Source organism: Rutilus rutilus (assembly GCF_951802725.1).
Source record: "Rutilus rutilus genome assembly, contig: SCAFFOLD_58, whole genome shotgun sequence".
Taxonomy (NCBI): domain Eukaryota; kingdom Metazoa; phylum Chordata; class Actinopteri; order Cypriniformes; family Leuciscidae; genus Rutilus; species Rutilus rutilus.
In genome coordinates, this window is record NW_028175472.1 from 1 (window position 1) to 19,172 (window position 19,172).

Consider the following 19,172-nt stretch of genomic DNA (forward strand, 5'->3'; position numbering starts at 1 on the left):
GGCACACCAAGATCCTGGCAGGACGTCAGAAAAAAATGGCATGATTTTTCAAGCCAGGTTAAAGTGAGAGGTTCTGCTGTCCGTAGAGACCGGGCGAGGACAGGTGCGGGGACCAGTTCGGTGCAACCCCTAACAGCACTTGAGGAGAAGGCACTGGCGATCATGGGAAACACAGTCTCACATGGAATCCCTGGGGGGATTGACGTTAAAAGAGGTGATGCTGCACAGACCTCATGTTCCAGGTCATCGCCACCACCCAATGTGCCATGCTCCCCAGACACCGAGCCACCTGCAGCACTCTCCTCACCTGGCAGCACCGAGCCGGAAGGGTGCACTACACCACCACCTCCCGTACACCGGTCTTCGTCAGGACTTCGCTACACAACATCAAAACGTTGCGCCAGAGTCTCACCATGTCGGTGTAGCGAAGAGTTGGTGAACATTGAAAAAGAAAAGTTGGTCGTGTTGCAGGACATTCAGCGCCAGTTGACCGAAGCAAATGAGCTCGCTCGCCAGTCTGTAGAGCTGAAGAGAGCCAAGCTGGAACTCGCCAAGCAGCAGCATGCCCTAGCAGAGGCGCAATTCAACAGGCCCTCAATCTCGGTACCAATCTTGCTGCCAGCTGAAGGTGAGCCAGTTTTTCTTAGTTTATAGGTTTTTTTAATGTGCCTTTCATCACAGTTCCTAATCTCATTTTGGTATGTGTTTGTCTTTATAGATGCTGAGCAACAGTCACACCAGTGACAATGTCTGTGTATGTTTGTATGCGCATTTTCATTAAAAATACTTGATCATAAACAAGATTATGTCATCCTTAATGAGTCAACAACTGATTCTCGATTGCCATTGGAAACCTATGCATAAAATCTTGCTCTATCTATGAGATACCTTATTTATCCAGAAGGAAATTAAACAGTGTCATTCTAAGTGCACATTCAGATATAAAGTCTCATTTGAAGAGGCTGCGTAAAGACATTAGTTTGTAATGTACATTATCTGTGTGTTTGACGTAAAGCTATGCATGAGGCAAAGCAGTGGAAAGGGAATCCTCTGACAACCATGTGACCTGCGTTCAATGCCCTATAAATGAATGAAGATGAATCAGCTATGAGACGTGGTCATTTGGGCATATGTCAATTTTTGATGCAGAAATTCTAACGTGTACGCTCCTTTGTCAACATTAAGAGAAGCATGTCAATGATTGGCGTTGCATAGAGCACTTATAGAATGGACACAATGGCATGAATGAGTAAAGGTGTAAAGGATTAGAATCACACACAGAACATTTAATGGATGCAAGGTTTGAAACTCACGTTTATTTTTCAGAAAAATAAATAATCCATTATAATATGAATCAAAAGAAAAGTCCATTCAATCATGGATGATGGCTAATGATAGCTCAGCAAGTTAATCCAAAAAGAAAAAGTAATCAACCAAAAACATTTTCAATCAAAAGCTGCCTTGCCTCAACCCCAGCAGCGTGCAGGGCAGCCCTCTGTGGAGGATAGAGGACCTCAACTTCTGCCTCTCCATCTTCCTCCGCTTCCACCTCCTCCCCCTCCGGAATAGGTGCGCCTCCACGCACAGCTATGTTATGGAGTATGGCCGTTGCCACCGTAACTGCGCAAGACCTGTGAGGCTTCATGCGCAGTCCTCCTGCCGACTTGTGCAGGCACCGAAAGCGCAGCTTCCAGATGCCCAATGCACACTCAACAATGTTGCGCGTGCGAACGTGTGCAACATTGTAGGCTCTTTCAGCCCGAGTCTGTGGGTTGGTCATCGGTGTGAATAAGTATGTTCTCAGAGGGTATCCACTATCCCAGAGGAACTGGCTCTGACCAAACCCCTCTCTCTCCGCTTGTTCACCCACGGCAGAATTGGCCCAGACAAAACTGTCGTGGGTGCAGCCAGGCCACCTTGCCACCAGGTCAGAGATCACACCCCTATGGTCCACTATAACCTGCACGTTTATGGCCGCGTATCCCTTTCGCGATATGTACGCCTGATCAATCACTGATGGATTGGCAATAGGGATGAGTGTGCCATCCACCAGGCCCAAGACTCTGGGGATGCTAGCAATGGCATGAAAGCCCTGGTGCACCTCCTGGATCTCCTGACGTGTTGCCGGCAGCCGGATGTAATCCCCGGCATGGCGCAGAAGGGCGTTGGTGACAGTGTGGACGCACCTCCACACCGAGGTCTTGCTTAGGCCGTAGCCCTCTCCCACAACCTCGATGAAGCTCCCTGTAGCAAAAAACCTTAGCGCTGCAAGCAGCTGGATTTCAGGGCTTAAAGCAAAATTCCGCCGTGTTAGCCTGGCAAGCGCAGGTCTGAGAAGGTCCAGAATGAGTTGTCTTGGGAGGCGAAACTTTTTTAATATAGCCACGTCAGGCAAAATATCAAAAGGGCTTAAGTTTTGCAGAATAAAAAAATGGACATGGACTAAACGGCTCCGTGGCCGGCGCCGTCTTTGATTCAATACAAGGACACGTTGGATCGCTGCCATAGTTGGTTGCTTACTGGACACCACCATGCTTATCCATTTATAGATCTTTGCCAATTAGAGGCAAATTGTTTGCCAGATTATAATTATCAAAAGTGAATGCCAATTATAGATTGACAATCATTAATGCTTTAATGACATTAGAAAATAGCCAAGGCTAATTAGCACCATTTTAGTTCTAATACCAAATAAAGTCAACTTCATAAATAGGCCTGTATCCATTGCGGACATTTTTTTTTATTAGTATATATATTAATATATAGCATAAAATCATTGTTGAGCCACAACATTGTCAACATACCATAGTTTGACTTGCAAACAACGCTAAGAGAGAGCTTACGAATGGTCTGGACCAACCTTACGAAAGTGTGACTTACAGAAGATATACTTAGCGTACGAACATGTCGGGAACCGTGCATTAAGGTTAAGAGAGAACTTAAGTACTAGGTTAATAACTACTTAGCGATAAGAACATTTTGGGGAACCGGGCCCAGATTAGTTAACATACTTGTTTTAAATGCTTACACATGAGCAGGAATACCGTAGTAAAACCCTGCTGTCATCAGACCAGAAACACACAACAGGACTAACATGTCAGGTCACGTCTCCCCGTCATTAAAAGGAAAAACAAAGAGAAATGCATCGGGCATAAAGAAAATTATTCTTATTTTAGGTCTATTACTGTAATCCAAAAAATAGTTTGGAGACACGAGATGGCACAGATCTGTTTCCCAATGTTCCCATTTATATGTATTGTTTCTTTTGTTTTACAACCTGATGGACAAGTCAAATCATAAACATATAGTATAAATTATATATAACTAGAATACATCTTTAACAAATTTACAATACAGTCTGAAAAGGACCTGAATGTAGTTTATTAAATTTGGAAACGGAGTATATATGGGATAAGCGGAAGAAGATGGTATGGTATGGGAGTATATATGGGATGCCAGTAATGACCAATGAATGTGTTTTTGAAAAAGCTGTAGTTAGAATTGTTTTATTTAGAAATAGCACTCATTAAAAACTAGAATCTGAGATCTTAAACTCATTCCTGAACAAACTGAATCTGAAATGTCTTCATTCAAATGATAATTAAAGCTGTTTTTATGAATGATGTAAGTGTGTGTGTGTGTGTGTGTGTGTGTGTGTGTGTGTGTGTGTGTGTGTTTGTGAGCACTGACCAAATCTGACCAGGGTTGATGGTTATCAGATCCGTTATCAGTCCAACATCACTGTCATAAACCGCTGCCAGATCAAACCTGCAAGAGACAGAAAACATATTGTCAGGAAAGATGAGTGAAAACCAGTGTGTGTGTTGTGGTCAGTGAGCGAGTGAGGAAGGTGACGTGATGGCGCTGCTCTGCAAGCGACCCGGGCGTGTTTGCTGCTATTCCTTTAATAGCTCTGTTTTTTATTTTATTTTTTATTAGTCTATTTAGTATTATTTACTGGTTTTATTAGTTTTATTTCTTTTGATCGTGACAGCAATTTGGGACTTTATGGTGACGTGCTCGGGATGCCGTTTTTGTGGATTACTCTCATCATGTGCCTGCTAACACCGGGAATGGGAGCCATGGACTCTCTACCGATATCCTATACCAGAGATTTGTATTTTGTATTTATTTATTTAGAGAGAAACAGGGACAGCGTACAATAAACATTAACCTCAAGGGGAGAGATGCATAGTACCAGGTTTTAGCTCAAGAGCTAATTTCCACCCGCAGTCCCTGGGCAGGCTGATGTTATAATAAAATATATCATACATACATGTATATACTAAGATTTACATTGACCAATAAGAAAATAAAATAAAAAAATCAAGTCTTCTTATTCACAACTTTCATTTACTATGGTCTACTCTTATAGACCTCCAAACACACACTTACGCACACACAAACACACATACATACATACATTCGGTCACATGTGGGTGCAAATTTGATTTGACAAGAGCCATTCCTTTGCCAGGCGTGAGAACGTATAAAAGTTGGTGCTTCTTATCAACTCTGTGGGCAACATATTCCACTGACGAGCGGCCACACAAGAAAAGGCAGAGTTTCCAAATGCTGTCCTGCGTTTAGGTATCCTGCATTCGCCTCGCACTGTAGATCTAGTGGCTCGAGCTGTTGTTTCAGAGCCCAAAGATATAAACTCTTTTAGTGGGGGAGCAGCTCTGTCATGAAGAATTTTATACATCAAACACACATTTGTGTGGATTTTCAGATTTTCAAAGCTAAGAAATTTATGTTTAACGAGGATACGACAGTGATGGAATCGTCTGCCTTTCTTATCGTGAATCTTTAGAGAACTTTTATATAATGACTCAAGTGGCCTGAGGGCAGATTTACAAGTCTGTGACCAACTTGTCATACAATAAAGAAAATGTGGAACAATCATTGCATTTAAATAGGCTCCTGAGGCCTCAATTGTAAGGGAATTTCGAATGTATCTGAACTGTGCCATATTCAATTTGATTGTATTTGACAACTTTTTTATGTGCTTTTTAAAGCCTAAATTTGGTTCCAATATGACACCTAAATATTTTACTTGCTCCGAATTTGAAATGATTTGTCCATCAATTAAAATCGTAGGGCAATTTTGTATTTTATAACGATTTGTAAAAAACATTGAAACAGTCTTGTCTAGATTTAAGGTGAGGCATGATTTTTTCAGCCACAAAGAAACTTTCCTCATCTCTTTGGTCAGTTTTTGAGCGACTTCTTCCGCAGTTTTACCATGTGCATATAGCACCGTATCATCAGCATACATAATAATTTTACTCTTACACACAGTTGGCAGGTCATTTATGTATAGTGTAAACAGCAGGGGGCCCAGAATGGAACCTTGTGGGACTCCCATGCTGCAAGGTCTTAAGGATGATTTTGTATTGTTGACCGCAACACATTGTTGTCTGTCATTAAGGTAAGATTGAATCCACGCTATTGTGTTTGTGTCAAGAGAAAAATCAGATAGTTTGCTGATGAGAAGCTGGTGGTTAACTGTATCGAAGGCCTTTCTCAAGTCCAGAAAGACCGCCCCTACCACACCTCCACCATCAAGACTGGATTTGATGTCTTCTATTAAGTAGCAGCACGCAGACTCAGTGGAGTATCTTTTCCTAAACCCAAACTGGCAAGGATGTAATGCATTAGTGTGGTCGAGATGCTCCACTAGCTGCTCTGCCACCACCTTCTCAAAGATCTTAGAGATGGCTGGTAAGATACTAATAGGTCGATAGTTTGACACACAGAGCTTGTCTCCTGACTTGAAAATCGGCTTGACTACTGCTTTTTTCAATGCCAAAGGAAAATTATTTTCATTTATAGATTGATTCACCGCTATTGTTAATACAGGAGTTAGAGTAATTTTATGTTCTTTTAAAAAGGATGTATCAAGTCCAAATATATCCTTTGCTTTACTATTTTTTAAATTTGCTATTATTTTAAAAATTTTATCTTCATCTATACTCTGCAACCTACAATAAGACGCATTGCCATCCCCCTGATCATCTCGGCAGCAGTTTACTTCAGAGAAAGTCTCCGCCAGGTCTAACACAGAATCCAAGAAATAATCATTGTAATGTTTAGCCAGAATAGAGCCCTCATTTTGAACTATTCCATTAATTTTGAGCTGTAAATGCTCCTGATATATTTTTTCCCTTCCCAATAATTTATCCATGCTCCTCCACAGATTTTTACAATTACCTTTTGCCTCTTTAATTAAGTTCAAAAAAAAACTTGCTTTTGCTTTTCGAAGCAACATGGTAACTTTATTTCTCAGAGATTTATAAATGTAATGATCAGTGGTTAGTTTAGTTTTAAGAGAAACCTTGAGAGCTTTATCTCTCTGTTTCATTGTGTCCCAAAGGGATTCATTAAACCACGGGAGCCTCTTTTTATTTGATTTTCTATGTTTGAGCTGTGTATATTTATCAATTTTATTCTTTATAGCAGTTATAATATTGTTACATGTATGTACACAGCTTTCTCTATCAATTTTGGAGGCCCAGTCAATTTCATTTAAATCATTTTTAAGGAGCTCTTGATTTCTTTTAGGAATATGAGCAATTTTGCATTGTTTGTTTGATTGTTCTTTATTTATGTATCTTGATTTATTTAGTTTCCTGGCTATTAAAACAAGATTATGATCAGACAGTCCAGTTATTAGATTGTATATTTTAACTACCCTGTCTGGTTTATTTGTAAATATTAAATCTATCAAAGTTTGAGACGTTTTTGTTATTCTAGTAGGCTTTTTGACCAGTTGTGTCATTTGTATTGAGTTTGCAATGTCTTTTAGGTGTTTCCTCTTTCCTTTATCAAGCCAATTTAGGTTGAGGTCGCCCATGAGCAATATTTCCTTTCGTTCATATGTTTTAAGAATTTTTGTTAAACCAGTATAAAAATCGCTTGTTGCATTTGGTGGTCTATATACACAAAGTACAATAAATGACATTTGGGGCGATAGTTTAATTGTAACCCCAACACACTCTATAGTTAGATCTGGAATGTCTATTTGGTGACTGTCAATACTGTCTTTTACGTAAATCAAGACCCCGCCCCCTTTTCCCTTTCCTCTGTCCCGTTTGTAAACTTTATATCCAGGAATCATAAATGCCGATACAGGAGTTGTAGCTGTAATCCAAGTCTCAGAAAGACACAGGTAATGTAGATTTGATCCCAACAGTAGATGTTCCAACTGTTCCGTTTTAGACATTACGCTACGTATGTTAATATGTCCTCCGAATATTCCTTTCGGCTTTTTCAATGGGTTCCATAGGACCGACGCATGGTTTACTGTCTGAAATAGTTTAATCTGGCTTTGTTTTGAAACAACTATAGTCTGCATAGCGTTTAATTTACCACTTTCATTTGCTGGCTTAAGCGCGTGTAGTGCCGGGAGGTTACCTTGTTGTAATATATTGGTCAACGTGGATGTGCGTGGACGGCAACTGTTAGCAATGGTACCCGATAGCATCTGCGCTGTGTTGAAAGCATGCGGGGTATGGATCAGAGCGGTCTCCGCCACCTGCAGTGGTTGTTGTAGATCCATCGGCCCTGGGTTCACTTGAATATCCCCGCATAAAAGTAGGATGATGCAGAGAAGAGTTGTACGGCCCCGACAGACTGTTGTTTTAGCCATTCTCCGTGCTCTCAGCTTGTATTGCTTATTTGGAGCATTTGCACGCCCATCATCAAGAACTTTAGAGAAGATGACATACTGGCTCCATGAGTCAAGGGGTGTAGCAGGTCTAGGTGTGCCACTTGCTAGTGAAATTGATCGTTCACTGGCAGCTGTCCAACTCCCACACATTTGCATAGTGATGATCGTCATCAGGTAGAGCGATACAATAAGCACATTTAACGCCTTGGCTTTGATTGGCTTTGATGGCCAAGATATCCAAGTTTTGGGAGCAGATATTAGATCGGGCGGTTTTCCAGATGTCTTTAATAAAGGAAGAGCATCAGCACCTGCCAAGCTGCTACCTCCTGCCGCCATCTTGATCTTCCTGAAGTCAATCTAAAATCGAGATATGCTTCTGTTACTCTGCTATGCAGAATTTCCATTCACCGTTGCCCTGCCCGATACCATTAAACTTCGGCAGACGAGGGGGGAGAAGACAGTGACTCCGACGGAGGAAGACCCGACCACCTTTACCCTCCATGATATTGTGCAACTAGGGATCGACCGATATGGATTTTTTAGTGCCAATGCCGATACCGATTTTTTTTCATCAGCCTTAGCCGATGACCGATACGGGTTGCCGATTTTCTTGGGCCGATATTTGGAGCCGATACTGCTTTTGCTCACTCAGTTTACATCATAAAAATGACACGTATATAATATATAATGATAACAACTGTTACAAGTCTCAATTAAGAAAGGAACATTTATTGAACTTAAAAAAAAACAATATTTGACAAATATTAAAAACATGTGAGGTAGAACAGAAAAAAAGTTCAGTGCTGAAAATACTGAAAATAAATATTTAAGCATAATTCAAATTCTGAAAATAAATTCTGAAAATAAATATTAAAGCATAATAAAATAATTTGACTGGAACATGTTATTCTGTGTAGTTGCCTGATCTATGTAATCGTGATCTCCATTTTAAACAAAACAAAAACGATTTTAAACCAAATAGATTCTAAGTTTATTATGAATTAGGGATCGCGTCTAAAACGTGTGGAAAGCACGGCCGCGCCGCTTCTACAAGCGCTTGCGTCTGTTGTTGCTATGCAAACATGAACTGCTCTCTCCATGATGACGAGGAAGTAAGGATTAATTTATTTCTAGCCCTTTACGACTACATATATTTATGGAGATGAGAAATAAAAACCCGCACTGTCCAGCTATGATCCGCTGTTCGGCCGAGCTTTCGATGTTGTCATGGAAAGGTCAGTTGTTTTTTGTCACATGACCTGCGTGCGCTTGCGGCATTCTGAAAAGTTTAGATGTTTTCATCTCACCACGGCATAGGAGCGCCTGGACAAACCGTTTATACTGTCTATGGGACAAACCGTTTATATACTGTCTATGGAACAAACGAGCGCGCTGCATCGCGTGCGTGTCACAACCGCGTCGCTTCTTTTACGAGCACACGTCCAAACCTCAGCCAGGTGGTCGCGGAATAAAACTCCCACAATATCACGGAATCACCGAACAACGTCGGCATTATTTAATCCTATGACCAGTGTTTGTAACAGCTGCCATATGCATATGGATAGCCTCAAACTTAGCTATTTGCAGCTCCCTAAATACAATGACAAGCAGTCTTATAGATGAGGCATTCGCGTTTTCCATTTGGACCCACAAACTTGCTTAGCTATAGTTGCACGCACATATAGAGCAACGTGTTTCCACTTTCAAAGTGTATTTCAGCTAAGTCAAACAGTTAAAAAGATGCTTTGAAATTTTAAAACTAACCTTTGTCTAGAAGAGGTTTCCAGCACTCTGCTAGTGTGGGAGGGGCAGTGCATGGGCTGTACGTGAACTGCAGCGTCTCCAGCAACACAGAGCTGCCTGCAGACGGCCTGTCTGTAATTAATGCCGGGGAAAAAACTATCGGCGAACGCAGCAGCCACGTATCGGCCAATGCCGATACACGTCAAACCCGCAAATATCGGCCCGATTTATCGGCCGACCGATATATCGGTCGATCACTATGTGCAACGCCAGGTCAACATTAACATCAGAGGCTGCTTTGAGGATCAGGAATCAAGTCTAAAGGTGTTCACAGAAACTTGGCTCCAAAAGGACATTCCCGACTCTGCGGTTGAAATAGAGGGGTTCTCCCTCATCCGGGCTGACAGGACTGAATCATCAGGGAATAACAGAGGAGGCGGATTGTGCATGTTTGTGAGTAGCCGATGGTGCACACAATATACACAGAGAGAGACAGTCTGTAACCCAGATGTTGAACTCCTGTGTGTTAGCCTCAGACCATCTTGCCTCCCTAGGGAGTTTGGGACATTATTTGTGCGGCTTTTGTTCCACCAAGTGGGAATGCAGCGAAAGCCCTGGTGCCCCCGTTTTTATTTTGGGTGACTTTAACCACTGTAAAGACTTAAGACTTAAGACAAATGTTATGGTGACATTAAAAATGCCTACATTGCTAAATCTAAGCCACCTCTAGCTAATTCTGATCACAACGCCATACATTTAATTCCAACTTATAAGACTGTGCTCAAGCAAAATAAACCACGACTAAAACAGTGGCGGTGTGGTCAGAAGACAGTATTGAAACACTTAAAGGATGTTTTGCCAGCACTGACTGGAGCATCTTCCAGAGCAGAAACATAGATGATGCCTCTGAGTCAATAACTAGTTACATCCTTTTTTGTGTAGATAATGTTGTGGGAAAAAAAGACATTATTGTGTACCCTAACAACAAGTCTTATATAACAAATGAAGTGAAGGAGTGCATTAACAGGAAAAAAGCTGCACTGTAAAAAAAAATCCCGTAAAAAAAACGGTAAATCTCTGGCAGCAAAGTTTCCAGACGGGTTCCGTTAAATTACAGCAAATAACCATTTCACAAAATTACAGGCAAAAACCGTAAAAATACAGAATTAACTTTACGGTCAAAATTAATTAAATTACAGTACATTACTGTTAATAATGGCTTATTAAACCGTGGAAAAACAGATAAATTATGTCAAATTACATAAAAAGAACATTTAACTTTAAGGTTAAACTGTAAATTTAGGGGTTTATAAATTTATTTTATAATAATGCTCTGTCTATCTACAGTAATTATCTTTTAATATATAGTTTTTCTGTGTAAAATAACTATGAAGTTATGTATAAAAATGTAATAAGTAAATAAATTCAAATACAAAGTTTGTATATTTACAGTTTTAATTTTTTGCAGATCCAGTTTCACAACTTTGACCAATCTCTAATTAAGTACTTAATAATAGCAAATGTAGTCAATTTCTGTTAAATTAACTAAACGTACAAGTACGGAATACCTGCACATTTACAGTATTACTCATTAAACAAACACTGAACATCAAGATACGTGAATGATAGGAAATACAGGCTTAGTATATCATTTAGAACATGTAAAAATATCCACATTAAAAGACAATTGCTGTATGCCTTTATACTCTAATATAACTCATTTCAAATATTTACAAGTACATTTTATCCAAAGTGACTTAAAATTAAGAGAACAATAGAAGCAACAAGTGCAGTGACAAGTCCCAGTTAGTGTAGCACAGTACACAAGTTCATTTATTTATTATTAAAACAAAGATTTAGTATTATTGGGTCAAGTGTTTATGAAAAGATGGATCTTTAGCAGTTTCTTGAAAATGTGTTGAGTTGGGCAGGTCATCCCACCAGCAGGGAACAGTCCAGGGAAAGGTCAGTGAAAGTGATTGTGTGTCTCTTTGGGATGATGGCACCACAAGGCGCCGTTCACTTGCAGAACACAAGCTTCTGGAGACACATAGATCTGAAGCAGTGAGTTTAGGTCTTGCTGCAGCATCTGGATCAGTTGCAGAGGTTTGACTGATGCTGGAAGAGCTGCCAAGAGAGCATTACAATAGTCCAATCTGGATAGAACAAGAGCTTAGACAAGGAGTTGTGTGGCTCCGATAGGAAGGGCCAGATCTTTCTGATGTTGTATAAGGCAAATCAGCAGGATCGCATGGTTGAGTTGAAGGTGAAGGAAGAATTTTCCATCAGGTAGGCTGAGATGCGAGCAGCAACCGTCAGATCCTCTGGCTGGAATGAAAGGTAGAGATATGTGTCATTAAGTGATAGGAAAAGTCATGTTTCTAAATGACAGAGCCTAGATACACTACAAAATAAATAAATAAATAAATAAATAGATGGGTGGAATCTAACACAATCGTGGTCTTACTGTAGTAAAACCAAACCTTGTGCAGCTCCAGTGGCCTCACAAGGATCAAATGAATATTCACATGGGAAAATACAGTATAAAAGAAATTAAATGTTCTGCCACTTTTAGTGCAATCATATGGAATCAGAAGACTCGGCCATTACAATATTTTAAATTACTTCTTCCCATACCTTGTTTGCCATGATCATTCTGCTTTCCACTTGACCTGAAATCACAAAAAAAAAAAAAAAAAAAAAATTAACAACTCAGTATTACATTTACACATGTCAGAATATGTTCCACTGGGACAATGCAAAACCCTCAACTGACTATGATCTGGAAGCTGAGCAGGAAAGGCTAACAGTGATGTTTTGAGCTGAAACAACTAGGGGTGTAACTTTCTGTTCATCTGGATCAATGCAATTTTCATAACCAATGATCAAAAGTATCCTATGAAAAAGGCTACTATGATGACCCCAGGTCATCCAAAATGTAGATAAGTTCATTTCTTCATCAGAACACAAACATTCTATCAACTTTTATTTTATAAGCCTAATATATGCACATGTATGCATTCTATAGCTAACGTTACGTGTTGGCAAGCAGATGCAGCCAGAATATGCAATTTATCATGTTGTGTTCATATTCTAGTCTCATGTGCTTTCCTGTAACAAGTACAGTATTTAGGCTACTGAATTCGTTTTCTTAACAGTCTTGATAGCCACGTTAACCCTTACGAAAATTAACTATGGTTTAACCACAAAGAAAAAACAAAAACAAAAAAAACATGGTAGGCCTATTTGTAGTATAACTGTGGTTATTAAAAATGGTAATAAAAATCCGCCAAAAACGTGGTTACTATAATTTTACTATAATTAAAACCAAGGATATTTTTAAGAGAAGAATTTTCAGCTTCCAGACAGTGTTTCAAAATGTCCCGCCATTTAAGAGATTGATTTACTGACAGATAGGCCTACATCATTTAAGAATGCTAACGTTAGCTTGAAAACTGTAAACTTAACACAAATGTAATATAAAATATCGTTCACATGTAACTTAGTAGGCTATAATGAGACTCTTACCTCAGCCGGTGATCGGTTGGCATGATGTCCGCTCGCTGTGACGAACAAGGCTCACTGAAAAGGGCGTTATTTCCTAAGAATCCAAACGGACTGACTGAAAACAGCTCCTGCTCACGGCTGCTCTCGACGAATTCGATTGCTTTGAACCACTGTTGATCTCACAATCCACTTCACCAGAGTAGACTGAATTCAAATCTCCCGCTTGCCCAAACTCGACTGAGCTAACGTTAACCGTTGTGGGCGGGAGTAAACAGCGGAAATGAATTTGAATCTGCGTCATCGCCGTTTATCGCGCGCGCGCACTCAAACACACACACACACACACACACACACACACACACACAAAGCCCTGAATGTGAAGCAACGGAGATTTGGAAAAATATATTCATAAAATATACATGATGAAATTATGGGAGAATAAGACTGTTTATTATTATACTGTAGGCTACTATACTAGATTATTATACTGAGAATAATAATGATCAAAATGAGTATAAAATAAAATGTGAAATAAAAAATAATTCAGGCCTACTGTAGCCTATGTAGGGTACTGTATGTACAAATCACAGTCTATGGTACAAATACTTTTATTTAACCTTAAAAAAAACTCACTTTAACCCCCACATGCTTAATAATCTGTAAGGAAAACATATTGAATAGATGCTGATTTCCGCAGTTATACCTTCTTTTCTTTGTTTTCTAATTTCACAGAAAAAATCTGTAAAATATTACTTAATAATTTCTGTAAAATTACACATAACTCTGTAAAAATACAGACAAGTTCCTTTTAAAAAACGTAAAATTGCTGTAAAACCAAAATACAAGCAATTACCTGTAAATTTAGCAATGGACCTTTAAATTACAGCAAATGCCTTTCATTTTACAGATATTTGCTGTATAATGACAAAACGGTAAAATTCTGTAAAAAAATACAGACAATTACCTGTAAAATTACACTTTTTTTTTACAGTGTGCCTTCAGGAACGGTGATCGGTTGCAACTGAAGACTGTAGAACAGGAGCTCAACCAGCGACACAAGGATATTATAAACTCTAAAGGACTGTGGGATTCAGTGAAAGCCATAACTAACATGGGACTTAGCAGAAGACCTTTTATATCCATGAACATGCGTCATAAAATGAGTGAACTAAATGAATTCTGCTGCAGGTTTGAAACGGAGGACCACTCTCAGGAGTGTAACAACATGTGGTACAGTCTGTCTTTAAACAGTTGTGTGCCAAAATGTCCACAGGCCCGGATGGCATCTCAGCATTTTTGTTAAAGACTTTTGCAAAGGAATTGACCCCAGCTTTGGACCTGTTTTCCAACAATCTGTAGGCACTCACACTGTTCCCAGCCTGTGGACAAAATTAGTTATTATACCTGTCCCGAAGAAATCATGCCCAATGGACAATAATGATTACAGACCAATAGCGTTAACATCTGTTGTAATGAAATGTCTAGAAATATTTCTATCAACAGTGTTACACACCTTATTTTAAACATCTAGAGGACAGCAAAGCTTATGCACCCCTGCTCTATGTAGATTTTAGTTCTGCTTTTAATACAGTTCAACCTCACATCCATCAACCTGGTCCAGAAAACGAGCCAGTTGAATGTTAACCCTTTCCTGGTCAAATGGTACAACTCTTTTTTAACCAGCCGTACTCAGGTCGTGAGGATCAATAACATCCTATCAGACTCATAAACAACACACATACAGTAGGTGCTCCTCAGGGCTGTGTGAGCTCGCCTGTGCTCTTTACACTCGACACTAATGACTGCGCAAGTTCACACATGGTAATTTCATCTTTAAATTCTCAGACGACACAGCAATCCTGAGCCTACTGTACAAAGACAGTGATCCATCTTCCTATCACTCAGAGATAAAGAACTTTGAACAGTGGTGTGATGCAAACAAATTGATTATAAATGTTTAAAAAAATGGAGGAGATAGTGTTTGATCCCAGAGCAGTCGGTGCGCACAGTCCTGTTGTTATTCATGATACTCAAATCAAACAGGTGTGTTCTTATAAGTACCTCGGCGTCTACACTGATAACATGCTCACATGGCAGGTTCATGTTGACAATTTATGTTCTAAACTCCAACAAAGACTGGACTTTCTGAGGAGACTCAGACTGTGTGGTGTCTACAGAAAATCATGACTGTGTTTTATCAGGCTGTTCTGGAGAGTCTAATCAGGTATGAGATCCAGGCCTGGTATAGTAACCTCTCTGTAAAATTAAAAAACAGACTTTCCAACATTATCAAGACTGCCATGACAATTGTGGAGTGGAAAGATACTGGCTGACCCTTCTCACATCCCTCATCCTGAACATGTGCTTCTGCCTTCAGGAAGAAGGTCTAGATGCCCGAATGTCGACTGAACCGGTTTAAAAACTCTTTTGTGCCTGTGTTCATTGGGCTTTTGAATGGCAAGAACAAAGGCCAATGATTGTCTCTGTTTAGCACTGATTATTTAACATGTTTTATTTGCTTTATATTATAACTCTTATTTATTGTTGATTATTGTTATTTTATTGCTGTTCTTAAGGTTTATGCGACCGTTATTTGTGCAATAACAGTGGCCTTTTTAGATGTGCAATATGACGACCGTCTACATGTTCAACATGTTTTGCTCCACTGTTTGGAGACAAATTTCCCTAAGGGGACAATAAATGTATATTGTATTGTATTGTATTGTGTTGGGTTTGGGTTGATGAAAGGAGCGAGGGCTTCAATTGCATTCCATCAATGATTCGGAGCGTGTGTCAAACTGCCAGAGTCACGAGATTTCAGTAAACGAGGCTTCATTACATCAAAACTGTTTCATAACATTTCGAAATGTCGATGGTTCACCGCTGGGGCCGATGATCTCGGTCAACCCATGAATCATGAGAACCAATGAACAAGTGTCTTTGGGGTTTACCTGATCTTGTGTCAGTTTTATACATTTGTAGACATTTTAATTAGACAGTCTAATTAAAATGAATAATGGTAGTTAATAGTCTCTTATTGGCCTCTTTAGCTGAGCCAAGAGTCATTTATCCCGCCGGTATAATAGCAACAGCGCCCGAGATCCGCCCACAAAGTTTCTTGCAACTTTCTTGTGGAGCAACTATGCTCGAACCAGAGCTGTTCAGACCAGTCAAATGGTCAGGGGGCGGGCTTTATACGATGATGGACAGATGATCAACAGTAACGTAATCATCCACGTCACCAAAGAGCGCTTGGGTTGAATTCGTTTACAGCAAAGATGGCTGCCGCTGGAGAATTGAGATGTGTAGATTCCTCCATCGCGTCTGTAGAAGAAACTTTCCATATACATATGATTTATTTACTGTACAACCTGTATATTCTGTCCCATAACCCGAACAACAACCCTCACAGAAAAACAAAAACAAAACATAATTCTGTATGATTTATGTGCTGTTTTCCTCATGGGGACTAAAAAAAATGTCCATAAAACCAGAGTTTGCTCAAACTATTCTCAGAAATACGGGTAGCCACTGAAACCGGCTTTCTGCAACAGGCCTCTGGGGCTTATGTGGAATAAGGTCCTTGGTTATCGTTTTGTTAATAAAAGTTTCATTAAACTTGTGTCTTCCTTGTGCTGATAACACATTAATAGGCTCTACAATTTATTCATATCTCACACACCCTCCAATTTGCATCATTTTTATTTACTCAATAATCCTCCGAGTGCCTCGAGGTAAAAGGGGGAAAAGAGTAATTTGATCAAAACTCAAAACATAATCTGGTTCAAGCGTGAGAAGTTCAACCACTACATAAATAAAACTATTCTCTGTTTTTATTAAATAAGCCACTGACTTTTTATTGCTTACATTGCACTCTATGTATTAGTGACTTTGATTAGAATTTACAATAATTTACATTTTTAACGTAGCCTATCCTATAAGCTCCTCCATGATCTTTATATTCTTCATCAGCTGAGAAAAACAATTGTTCCCATTGTTAATTATTCAGTTTTAATGGCAACAAAATTTAGTGCAGTCCAGTAATAGTTTTAGCCCGTGAACGGCTTCGCTCCAGTGTGAACGATCATGTAAAACTGATTTCTTTACGTGCTAAACTCCTCCGACACAGATTGTGTGTGGCTTCTCTCCAGTGTTCATTCTCAGCTGATTTCAGGAGCATATCTATTTCATGTATGTTTAAGCATGTTTTATCCTCATGCGAGCTTTCTTTTTTTTTATGATTTTACCGGCACTAGAATCGTTTCTAGTTTGTTACAAGAATTTCATAAATTCTATGATGAAGACTAATGAATACTTTACCCGCTTATAAAAGTCCCAATGTGTACGTTTTTGCAGTTATTTAACACTAGAACTGCCATGGCGGTCATTTTGACCGTTTTGAATTTTATATCTGCAATAACTTTGTTGAAAAAATAAATAAAATCCTGCTGGTACCTGACTTTTCCTAAAAGTGTCTGTATTTTCATTTAAAATGCTTTTCATATAAATTACACATAAGGCAAAAAAACAAATGAACATATTTACCTATTTCGGCCATAAACCGTCATATTGACCGCACTGAATTTCGCGGTATTATTATTATACATATACCAATATACACAACAATAAAAAGTGGTAAAAAATACACAAAACATATTCCACAACAAATCATTTAAATGTAATGATATTCAGAACAGAACAATAACAAATAAATAATCCATAAACAAGCCAAAATGAAATCGGTTAGGCTACTTTCAAGCGAAAGTGAAAGTAAGCGCCATTGGGCTCACGTAACTCTCTAATTAGAATTAAAATGTTTCAACATGCGATGTATTTGGATGGTAAACTATTCTTTATTATAGGCTTTGTACTTCACTCGTGTTCCAAAATCGACGGAAAAAATCATCCTTCACATGCGCAAAATGGTACGAATTGTAGCCTAGGCTACTGACTATATCGAGCAGTAATGAACGGGCTGCGATGTCAAGATTGCAATGGAATTATGGTGTGTGTGTGTGTGTGTGTGTGTGTGTATGTGTGTGCGTGTGTGTGTTCAGTTTGTGTGTCGGCGGGCGCGGACGCGATCGAGTGTAAACATGAAAACAGGCTACTCCGTCATTTTGTTCAGGACATCTACTGATATTATTATTGATAGATGTATAATTAAACTTGTTTAAATGTACAGTTTGGTGTTGTTTTGTTTTTAAAAGACATCCTAATACAATAAATGCATTAATCTCTCAATTGGGTATTTATCATTAAAGATATAGAGTTTTGAATCTAGCGGTCAAAATGACCGCTTGCGGCAGTTCTAGTAGTTATGGAATTTTGGCACTTCTAGTGTTAAAAAGATTTAACCTAAAAAAAACAATACTCAAATGTTAGCTCGATAAACCTACAGATTCGCCAAGGTCATGGGTTCGTTTCCCAGGGAAAGCAAGACATTGTTAAATGTCTGTGCTTCATAACCCAGAGTCAGTTCTCCTGCAGAACTGCTGTAGCTTAAAATATTATCACAGATAAAAAGTGCACATGTTAAAAGGGGGCCGAGAACTTTTGAAGCTACAATAAAAATCACAATTTTTTGCCTTTTTTAAAATTGTTGTCTTTGACTCAAGTGAAAAATTGTTTCTTGTTACAGGTTCTGTAATTACAAGTGTAAAATATTATGAAAATGTAATAAAATGAAGAAACATACCTGAATGAATAAAATCATCATCATCGCTCTGTTCTTCCTCAGCTGTGATTTCTCCCCTCATCTTCATCATCTTCAGTGGCGTCTGCAGCATCTGCTGTTCTCCAGAGTTACAGTCCCAGAGACTGTGTAGGTTTGATCGGTGGATCCATGACTGTCTCTCACACACACACACACACACACACACACACACTCTCCTGAGTGTCAGAGTAACAGAGTAAAGTGAGTCCTGTGTGTAACTGGATCTCTGTGTGTTCAGAGAGTTGATCTCTGATGCTCCACTGAATCCTGTCCATTAGTCACACACACTCAAACCTCTTCCAGCTCCTGACGAACACAGAATCACAGCGACCTTCAATTTACACTCACCTAAAGGATTATTAGGAACACCTGTTCAATTTCTCATTAATGCAAATATCTAATCAACCAATCACATGGCAGTTGCTTCAATGCATTTAGGGGTGTGGTCCTGGTCAAGACAATCTCCTGAACTCCAAACTGAATGTCAGAATGGGAAAGAAAGGTGATTTAAGCAATTTTGAGCGTGGCATGGTT

At 39.2% G+C, this 19,172-nt stretch overlaps 1 protein-coding gene across 1 annotated transcript; it reads left to right on the plus strand.

Moving 5' to 3' along the window:
* The first annotated feature begins 48 nt into the window (after positions 1-48).
* LOC311285715 (uncharacterized protein) lies at positions 49-795 on the plus strand. The gene is made up of 2 exons (XM_084435752.1): positions 49-628; positions 719-795. Exons 1-2 carry the CDS (start codon positions 163-165, stop codon positions 742-744), a joined length of 492 nt encoding a protein of 163 aa, XP_084291878.1. The 5' UTR covers positions 49-162; the 3' UTR covers positions 745-795.
* Positions 796-19,172: the final 18,377 nt, after the last annotated feature.